General features: G+C 33.7%; 1 protein-coding gene across 2 annotated transcripts; it reads right to left on the bottom strand.

Moving 5' to 3' along the window:
- Positions 1 to 4,426: 4,426 nt before the first annotated feature.
- On the bottom strand, positions 4,427 to 10,764 carry TET2 (tetraspanin2). Of its 2 annotated transcripts, none has more exons than XM_078320851.1 (3): positions 10,324 to 10,764; positions 10,016 to 10,256; positions 4,427 to 4,825 (listed from the first exon to the last, which is right to left on the bottom strand). In XM_078320851.1, exons 1-3 carry the CDS (start codon positions 10,747 to 10,749, stop codon positions 4,518 to 4,520), a joined length of 975 nt encoding a protein of 324 aa, XP_078176977.1. In that variant the 5' UTR covers positions 10,750 to 10,764; the 3' UTR covers positions 4,427 to 4,517. The 2 variants fall into 2 exon arrangements, with proteins under 2 accessions (XP_078176977.1, XP_078176978.1); XM_078320852.1 differs by having other exon boundaries at positions 10,016 to 10,233; positions 10,324 to 10,746.
- Positions 10,765 to 11,210: the final 446 nt, after the last annotated feature.

The raw sequence follows: 11,210 nt of genomic DNA, 5'->3' as shown, positions 1-11,210 counted from the left end.
TTTTAAAATTAAGTTTGCCATAAATTTGGTGAGCTAAAAATTACCCTAGTTCTACCAAAAAGATGCACAAATAAAATAGATTATTGTGATTTCTCTACATTTAGAATACCAGAATATCGAACTATGAACGAATATATAATATCGGTTCCAAATGAAACATCGATCGATCCTATGACTTTTGCTGTCAGCTTCTTTTGTTAGTTATAACTAAAATGATTATATTTTGGTAATAAAGTGCACTTTTACTTGATAGTACAAGTAATCATTTTCGTAATATAAAATATACTTTTTGAAAAGGACTTGAATGTATCTTGTAGATGGTTTCTCTCATTAGCTTATACAACACACTGATTGACAAGAATCACCCACCAATAGTAGATTCCACACGGTTCATTATATTAATAAAATGTCCGGGTGCTATCTTTACAAGATAAGATCCACAACAAGTCAATTTATTTATTTGATTAATTAATGCTCGGTCAATTTAATAATGGTAACTGGTAAGTGCCTAAAGGGGGTGTGAAAGGCCAAGATGGTATTAGACATGTAGTAGAACTAGTGTTTGGTAAATGCCCCGCGGGCCCAAACCGGACCGGTCTGCCCGTGCCTATGCCACGGGTATGCACGGGTACATGGGCACGGGTATTAAACGAGCCGGATCTGGGTTTCTGGAAAAATACCCGTGAGAACCCGGACCGCCGTACCCGTAACCCGTACCCGTGACGCCCATGCCCGTGTCTGTGACCCCATGGCAGATTTTTTTTTTTTTTTTTTTTACTTTTGGTCTAAAATTCAAAATTTAAACCCAAATTCCCCCAATTTCTGTTTTTAAAATACTGTTTTTTAATTTCTGTTTTTTAAATTTTATTTTTCTTATTTCTGTTTTTTATTTCTGTTTTTTTATTTCTGTTTTTTATTTCTGTTTTTCTTATTTCTGTTTTTTTATTTCTGTTTTTTATTTCTGTTTTTTAAATTCTGTTTTTTATTTCTGTTTTTTTATTTCTGTTTTTTAAATAAGAAATAAGAAAAACAGAAATAAGAAACAGAAATAAGTTAGACAGAAATAAAAAAAACAGAAATAAGTTAGACAGAAATTAAAAAAAACAGAAATAAGAAAAACAGAAATAAAAAATAGAAATAAAAAACAGAAATAAGAAAAAAAAAAAAAAAAAAACGGATCCGGACCCGGACCGGACCGGACCGCCCGGCCCCCCGTACCCGAACCGTCCTGCCCCCGAACCCGTGACGGGCACGGGTATTAAACGGGCAGGGCAAGATTTTTGAAAAAAAAAACCCGTGGTGCCCGGCCCGTTTTGCCCGTGTGCCCGTGACGCCTATGACCGTAGCTACCCGTGCCCGTGCCCGGGTTTTGCCCGGACCGCCCGGCCCGGCCCGTTTACCAAACACTAAGTAGAACTAGGGTGTTCTTAAGCTCACCAAAGTATTTGGTGAGCTTAACTCCAAAACTTATCAAATCAGTTTCAAATGACGAATTCAAACCGTTGAAACTCGCCTATCTTACGAGTGATGCGTCTACATGTGAAAATTTTAAACATTCGAATTAATTTATATAAAGTCAAGCGGTCAAAAAATGTTTAATTCGAATGTTTAATTCGAACCGATTGACTTTATACTAAATTAATTCGAATGTTTAAAATTTTCACATGTAGACGCATCACTCGTAAGATAGGCAGGTTCCAATGGTTCGAATTCGTTATTTGAAACCAATTTGATAAATTTTGAAGTTAAACTCACCAAATACTTTGATGAACTTAAGAACACCCTAGTTCTACTCTTAGACGTACTAATTGAAGAACAAAGTCATATATATAAATCGGCACTTTAATTAGAGAATGATTCGCTTTTGTCACTCGAATTGACAGATGACGACAAATTAGAAGCTTCAATATAAGCACAGGGAAGCACGCATGAGAATTAGAATGCAAATTGGTACCTACCTTTGTTGATATTTAATGCTTCTTTAGTATATCCTTTCAAACAAAAAATGCTTCTTTAGTATATAATTAATGTTGTTGCCAAGATAAGGGAGGTGCACAGGGCTGCCAAAAAAGTTCTTAGTTCGTGATTTGATTTACTTCGATTCAAACAAAAATTCACAATTAACTTGTTCAATTGAAGTTCGTTCTGAAACAAATCAAACTAGTTCGGTTTCAAATCTTATTCAAACTCAAACTCAAACTGGGTATAGTTCGTTCAAAATGGGTTCGCGAACTATTTAATTTCAAATCTCAAATTAACATGTACCGTTCAAATTAGAGCAATATCAATGGCTTAGTGAAAATTCAAGATTTCATTTCAAATAGGTACAAATAGATACCTGATATGATAAGATAAGATCCAATGCAATGCTTAGTTTAAGCTATCCAATTTTTAAAAAATAACTAAGGACGGTAGGGCTGCCAAAACAAAGCTCGTAATTTATGATTCTATTCGAAAAAAAATTCACAATTAACTCATTCGATTGAAGTTCGTTCTGAAACAAATCAAATCAGTTTGGTTCGAATCTTATTCAAACTCAAATTCAAACTAGAATAAGTTTAATTTGATTTGATTCGTTTGCAGTTCCTAGAGGTGCATAATTTTTTTTGTATTTTTATCTTATTGGAAAATGATTGTTCCCCTACAATATGGATATTCAAAATTTAAGTTTTGTACAAGATTCACCCTTTGGAGTACATCAAAATTTGACATCGTTATTCAATTTTGGTGCATCAACATTTGTGCCTGGTATAAGAAAATTAAAAATAAAAATATTAACAATTCTTGGTGCATTCTGTTGATCAAGATTATCGTCAATCCTATATAAAATTTTAGTCCATCAGAAAGAATTAACCATATATAAATATAAATATAAATTTATACTTGGTTCACCCTTTTCTCAATTTTATTTTGAAAATAAAAAGTATGAAGGAATGTATCTTTATTCGTCTTGTATTCATGTAACATAGTTATATTATACAAAAATTAACTTTCATCTTCAACCAAGATAATTACGGCAACCACTTTTAATCATTAAGCTAGAGAATTCCTATAACTAGCAAATTAGAAGCTATCCAATTTCTGCTCTTTGACTAGAGAATTTCCTGGTTTTTATTGTTTACTGCTCCAGGAATAAAAATAAAAATGATGAAGATATGTATGGCTAATAAACAATTCCTGACACTGATCCTGTTGACCGGAACAAAATTTGCATTCGGTCATAAGTCCGAAAAGAAAAAAGGTGCTTCTGTTTAAAGTTAATATCGATATAAGATTTTGATACCTTATAGTTGGGCTTTCAATCAAGAGTTAGGCTGGGGTGCTATGGATAGCATAGTGGCCTCTATGCTACGGCTCAATATTCGAGTTTTCAAAATTCAAACGGTCGATTCAAACCGTTCATCTTATTCTCCATATTAATATCTGCTTGGAGACCAAATTTTACATTTTTCTGAATTTTTTACTATTTATTAAGTATTTTACAAAATTGTTGATCCAATGGTGGCTGCACAAAACAGTAAAACCGTTGGATTAGCGATTTTCAAAGTGGCTTAATAAATAGTAAAAAAATTCAGAAAATTATAAAATTTGGTCTCCAAGCAGATATTAATATGGAGAATAAGATGAACGGTTCGGATCGACCGTTTGGATTTTGAAAACTCGAATATTGAGCCGTAGCATAGAGGCCACTATGCTATCCATAGCACCCCAGCCTAACTCTTCAATCAAATCTCTTTAGGCAATAGGTCTGGACACGGGATGCTTTCTCATCAAAGATTAAAGAGAAAAAGGTAATGTCATCCGGACTATAGTCTTTCAAAAAATTTTGTATAAAAGCCTTTCATTTTTAGCTTAGTTCTAATGCACTTTCAACTGCCATAATTTCAAGTACAATATGTATGTTTACAAGATAATATGTGTATGTTTATAGAATAATATGTGTATGTTCACATGATACTATGTGTATGTTCACAGAAGGTGGTCCCCAACAGCTGTCACGCGTTTTCAACAGCTGTCATGCGTTTTTAACAGCTGTCACGTGTTTTTAACAGCTTTCACATGTTTTTATGTTGACAGGATTTGTTGAATTAGTTTACAGGATTTAGTATTGATGTTTACAGAACTAGTTGAAAATATTCGGAAATTTTTAAGAGACTGGAGTTGGAGGACTGTTAGTTACTTCCATTGTCAAGAGAGACTGGGAGAGGCTTTTATGCACAAAGAAGAAAAGAGTTATATAAATTTTTATGCACAGAGAATTGGAAAAGATTGTCGGGCTTTAGAGACATTTTAAGTCCACGCAACAAAAAACACTAAATAAATCCCACATTTAAACTTTAGCGATTTTGTCAATGCTACAGCAACAGATGTCCTAGATATCTATAGTACACCAAACGGTCGAAAAAGAAGCAAACTACGAAAGATATTTTGTAAATTACACGACAAAACCCAATTACAAACTGAAACGAAAAAGGAAAATTTTGAAAGGTGAAACTTCAGAAACAAATAACATAAATCTAGGTATATCCCTGCTTATACCGGCGGAACAGATCTTCTGTCTGCGCATTTTTGAATGCACTGCAACCAATCACATAAACCCAAATAAGAGCCACAGCAGCTATTATAAGGGCAATATTGGCTTTTCGCCACTCTTGCCGAAGGTTGCCGAGCATTCCAGCTTTACAGGATTGGCAGTTGTAGCAAAGCAAGCTCGGGTCATTGCTCCATGCCATGCAGTCCGGGTCTGCAGCTACATTGCTCGGATTAATCCACACTGTCGGGTTTACGTAACCAAAGCCGCATGTCGTTGGGGGTTTGCAACAACCTGACTGCATTTAAAATTAGATATAATTAAACAGAAACAATTTTGTCAGACCCAAGTATACAGGATAGACAGTGAAGGCACTAACAATTCAAGATAGAAAGGTTCAAACAGGTGTTCAAAAGGAAAAGTCAACAAATATAACAAAATCATGAAGGTTAAAAGTTTTTGATAGTGCTATGTAACATTTCGTCACAATTAGTTATATTTCTTTAATACAGTTGAATACGATAATTTTTATCCCTTCTGTACACAACCTCTCCTATCTGTACACCACCCTTGCACGCAACCCCTCGTGTAAATGCACCCCCTTAATCTAATCCCCTGATCTAACCCACACCTCTGGTAATAAAACCCAATACCCATCTGTGCATTCTAAACAGTCCTTACACTCCTTGATGTTCGGTCTCTCTCTCTCAAGACCCCACTGCCATATACCTCTAATCTCTCTCTATTTCATTGTAGTCCGCTTCCTCAAATTTTCAGATTATATCTTCAATTCAGTAAGTTGTTCTATCACGTGGCATAATTTCATACATTTCATCTCTCTTTGAAATTAATTAAATATTCTAGTGAACATTATGTTGTATCTATTTTAATTTACTCAGCGCATGAACTTCCATTTACTGTTATATAATTATATATCTAAAATTAAAATACACCAACACTACATATCTCCTCAGTATATGCTACTATCATTCTTCATATCATTTAATATTTATTTTCAATAAAAGTATCTATTATTTAGAAATGATATTAATTATTAAAGTTAGAAATTTAATAACTTAGGTTCAAGTATAGAGATTTCGGAACATAGCGAACGTGAAGAGTACGCCTCAGGAACCTACGTAAATTCAGGTGCGGTGTATTTCCTGGATAGTTGTTAAATTACTTTACCGTTTTGGTTAAATAATTACTTTTATAGTTATGTGATGAATGGTGCATTTGGAAATCTAATGAAAGATGCCATGATTGTTATTGAAATGGATTTTTTTGGAAAGAACGTGATATATGTGAATAGAAAAGGCTAGGATACGATCAGTGAACAGCAGCTGATATGTTTTACATATTGGGAGTATACATTGGGTTCAGTGTTCGACGTACTAGACTCCTCGTTAGTGTGATTGTAGATGAAAGCGGTCCTGTTATGGATCAAAACTTAGCAAAAAGCTGGATGCACCGTCTAATGAGACAGTCAAGACCTAGCAGAAAGCCGGATACACCGCCTAGTGAGACAACCAAGACTTAGAGGAAAGCTGGATGCACTACTTAGTCAAACAAAAGAAATGTGAATTAAAAAGGAAAAATATATGTTTTTGATTAAATAAATAAATTGGTGCATCATTGGATAGATTTCATTAATTAAACTTGAATGAGAAATTTGCATTTGATATCTAATGTTAATTTCACTAATATCCGGGCTAGAACTAAAAATCCGCACGGAGAGTTTCGTTCAAGCTCTCATCCATACCACTTTATTTATGTGGATTCCAGGTGATGAAGACAACATGGCTAGGCAAGGTGAAGAGTAAAACAAGAATGCAAATAACTATTATATTGCCACTTAGTTTGCTTATTTTGTTTGTTTCAATACATATAATGAACATGGCTATGAGACATTTATATATTAGCCGTGCCCATTTATATCCTTTGTATCAAAAATACTTCTGTGATTTATATATAAATTTGTGGCAGTGTATATATATATATAGAGAGAGAGAGAGAGAGGAGGGATCGGATGACACCCTTTTTTGGTGACATTGGATGACAACGTGCATTTTCAAAGTTTTCAAAGTCTAAACAGTCAATCCAAACCGTTCAACATAATGGATAAGTTAAAATGTGCTTGCAGATCAAATTTTACATTTTTTAGAATTTTTTTACTATTTATTAAGTATTTAACAAAATCGCTATATTCAGACCGTTGAATTTTTGTACCCATCTTAATAAATAGTAAAAAAATTCAGAAAAATGTAAAATTTGATCTGCAAGCACATTTTAACACATCCATCAAGTTGAACGGTTTGGATCGATTGTTTGGACTTTGAAAATGCACGGTGTCATGCGATCCCTCCTCATATATATATTTTTATTTTATTGATGATGTGTGTAGTATGCTCACGTCTTACGTATAAATACATGGCGGATTGTTACGGGGTGTGACATGCTAGGATCGAGTTGCAACTGTAGACTGCAATGAACAGGGGCGGATCCAGTATACAGCTGGGGTAGGGCAACTGCCCTACCCTGGATTTTCAATGTTCTGAATTACTAAGTTTTTAGTTCTTGTCCTACCCTGAAAAAAAAAATGCCCTACCCTATTGAGTTTATATTTCTCATTCTCTATGTATAAAGAATTAGGTTTTAGTATTCAATTTTGCCCTCTCCTCTTTCTTCTCTGTGATTTATCTTTAATGGCAATTTTATGTTGGTTTTCAAATGAAATATGGAGAAGAAGAGACCCTTCCTTTGAATGGGTGTGAAGCACGTGAACCAACACATTAAAACTGCATGGTCTTCATAAAACACATGTAACATGAAAAATAATGAAATAAATAGTAAATGGCATTGATTGGCTCAGAATTTGTGGGCTCTGGTAAATTAAATGATGGAGAGGAAAGATGGCTGTGCGCAACAAATGTGATGATTTTGAATTGCCTCCATTTCATTAAAAAAAAATTGGATTGCCTCCATTTCATTATTTTTTGTGAAACAACTTTTTTTTTAATTGTTATGCTTTTGAGATTTTCTTAAGATGAATTTGTAATTGAGATTAGAGGACTCTAAGTGGAGATTTGATTCCTAAAAAAAAAAAAAATTAGTATCTAGTCTTCCTTTTTTGTTTTGTTGATTTTAAATATGTAAATGATGCAATTTTTTTATTATGTAAAAAAATATTATTTTAGTTGTTTTTTTATCATGTTTTATGTATTTTTCGATTATCTAATGAGTTTGGATATGATTAGTTATTTAAACCCGATGCGATATTTTTTTGCCCTACTTTGGAGAAAATCCTGCATCCGCCCCTGGCAGTGAACTCTTATTTAATGAAAGCACTGCTATGATGTGATGATGTATATTCCTTAAATTTATTTACATCCATGACCATGACATTGTTTGTGCCAATGTTGTAAAAAAACAATCTTAACGGCCCTTTAATTGTTGATGGCGGTCAAACCGTTACAAATACATTTAACAAATGCATGTTTGCGGATGAAAATGATTAATCGTCCATTTTTTCCATTTAATCGACCATTTTACCGTTTAATCGTCCGTTTATTCTCATTTATTCCCTCCTGTTTATTTTTGTTTATTCCAATTTATATTTCATGAATATTTATTTTTCGTATTTACTTTTTCTGTGATAGTATATGATAATAAGTTTTATAAACCATGTATTGTAGTTTTATTTGTGCTTGGACATACATTCAATATTTTTTATATCTGTTTTTTCTTCTTACTTATTTTGAAATTGATTAATTCTTTTATTATTTATATACCATATATTTTTCTTACTAATTATTGATGTTTTTTTTCAATTAATATGACATATTCATTTATGCAACTAAGTTGTTATCATAACTAAATTTAGTGATTTTTTGTTGGAATGTTTCATTTCTTTCAAATAATATGTTATTAGTATTTGAAAATTTTTAATTCTTAAATTTATTTTTTCATTAAGTAAATGTACCATGACATTGTCTGTGCCAGTGTTGTAAAAAACAGTCTTAACGGCCCTTTAATCGTTAATAGTGGTCAAACCGTTACGAATACATTTAACAAATGCATGTTTGCGGATGAAAACGATTAATCGTCCATTTTTTTTGTTTAATCGGCCGTTTTACCGTTTAATCGTCTGTTTATTCTCATTTATTCCCGTTTATTCCTGTTTAGTCATGTTTATTTCTGTTTATTTCAATTTATATTTCATGAATATTTATTTTTCATATTGACTTTTTTTATGTGATAGTATATGATAATAAGTTTAATAAACCATGTATTGTAGTTTTATTTGTGCTTGGATATACATTCAATATTTTTTATATATGTTTTTTCTTCTTACTTATTTTGAAATTTATTAATTATTTTATTATTTATATACCATATATTTTTCTTACTAATTATTGATGTATTTTTTTCAATTAATATGACATATTCATTTATGAAACTAAATTGTTATCATAACTAAATTTAGTGATTTTTTGTTGGAATGTTTCATTTCTTTCAAATAATATGTTATTAGTATTTGAAAAAGTTTAATTCTTAAATTTATTTTTCCATTAAGTAAATGTATTACTAATTACACATGTAAAGTGTTTATGCGTTAAAAAAAATAAACATAGTGTCATGTTATAATAATAGAACTAAGTTAAATTAAATTTATTTGATAAGTTTAATGAGTTAAATAAATTATGATATATATACATAAATTTAATAAAAACGTTAAATTGTCTCTATAATTTTAATTAGTCGCATATTGAATAATTCCTTTGACGGAATCACTTTGACAGTACTCCATCCGTCCGACGACCGTTCACCGTTATTTACAACACTGCTCTGCGCATCGTAGAAATGAGAGTTCACTATATGAATCATCACGTGGATCCAAAATTGATGATCTGTTCTAATTTGAAAAGTCTACAAGTCTCGCAATTCTAGACCCCGTTCTCCTAGAAATAGGAATATGGGCCTAATCCACCGCCCCACGGCCCATGTTTCCTTTGAAATAAAATTTTCTACATCACCCTCAGAATTATATTTCTGTGGCGGGTGGCGCTACAGTTTCTAATATCCAGATCCTTTACATTAAAGTTAGTCTAGAGAACCACAGGAATAGAATTATCTAGCATCGAAGTTCTCTGCACTTTCCGCGTCTTCCACAATGCTACAAAATCCACGCCCCCACTCGGTTCTACCGTTTTACGCTCAAATCCTTGCAAAGTTTTAAATTTTCTATATAGAATGTAGGGTCAAATTGCACAAAACGTCAAAACAATGCAAAATCCTCATAGGTGCCATTGTGATGAGCAAGATGAAATACATTTCCCGTGACAACAAGTTGAAATTTCTGAATTGATGAACGGGGATGGGGATCCATAAGCGATTGCCAAATTACGCAAGGGGAGAACAGGTAATTAAGCACGGTTATAACTTAGAAATTACCAATTACTGACAACTTGTATATATATATACTTGCCTGAAGAGGAGAAAGCTGGGTCTGAAAGAATTGATCAGCAGTGAAGTATGCTTGCTCTCGACTCAATTTTTCACAGACACTTGATTCGCTGAGACAAACCCGGATCCGCACCCAATTTCCTCCATCCGCGACATAATGCCGCAACCAACCCGAGAAACCGCTAATGTAATACTCCTTGTATGCCCGACCAGGTACCTCCACCACCCCGTTTGACCTAATTTCAACAAGGATAGCAAACTGAAAATAAGTTATTGACAATAACAGAGTAAGGATGAAATTATTATAATTAAATCTGATTCTGGACCTGGTCACAACAAAGGCGAAGACGAGAAAGATAATGAGGATCATGATGAGAGTGGCCATGGCAAAGAGGTAGATTGCGAGGAGGCACTGGTGGTTCCAATAGGCACCAATGAAACCGGCAAGGGAAACGAGGAGGATGAGGAGACCGAGAATGATAAGCGGCCAGCGCGCCAGGTGGAGGCACTGGTTGTCGGGTTTTGTCGCCAGCCAGATGCCGGAACCAATGATGGGAATCGAGCAGAGGAGGGAGAAGAAGTTCAGGATGGCGGTTACGTTGTTGCTTAGGGACATGCTTGATGATGAATTTCGTTGGTGCGAGACAGAGAGAGTGTGTGCTTGTTGTGTGTGTGTGTGTGATTGAGATGGAGTGCAGGATAAAGGTGAGAACGGAACTTTCGCTGGCGCTCTCGAGTCTTGATGTTTTCATGTTGGGTCCCTGACGTGCGTATCCTCTGAGATATCTCAACTTTTGCGTGACCGACGTGTATTATTTGTGCTTTCAGATTCGTGCAGAACGTATTTGAACGTTGGAGATTTTGGAAAAACATACTCAAAGTTTGAGATATCCAAGAGGATGCGAATTCGACTCGGTGCCGACTTCTCAACAAGGAAATTTAGCCCACGGGCCTTTCCTAAAAAAAAAAAAAAAAACAAGAAAAGAAAATGAAATTTAAAATTTAGCATAGAATTTTTATATTTGCTCATGAACTCATGATGCATTGTGATTTGTGAAAGGCTTTATTTGTGAAGGAAAAGGAACACTGCAACGTTGATGCAATAATTAAAAGTGTGGCAAACGATATTTAAATGTTTAGTGTGCTTTTCTCTCCATCCTCAGATTTAAATAAAAGTAATTTCAAATAGTTTAGTGTCCACATGCGCTTTTAC

The sequence above is a fragment of the Carex rostrata genome, chromosome 19 (genome assembly GCF_964058835.1).
Source record: "Carex rostrata chromosome 19, lpCarRost1.2, whole genome shotgun sequence".
Classification (NCBI taxonomy): Eukaryota; Viridiplantae; Streptophyta; class Magnoliopsida; order Poales; family Cyperaceae; genus Carex; species Carex rostrata.
This window is presented reverse-complemented; position numbering and strand designations above follow the sequence as displayed.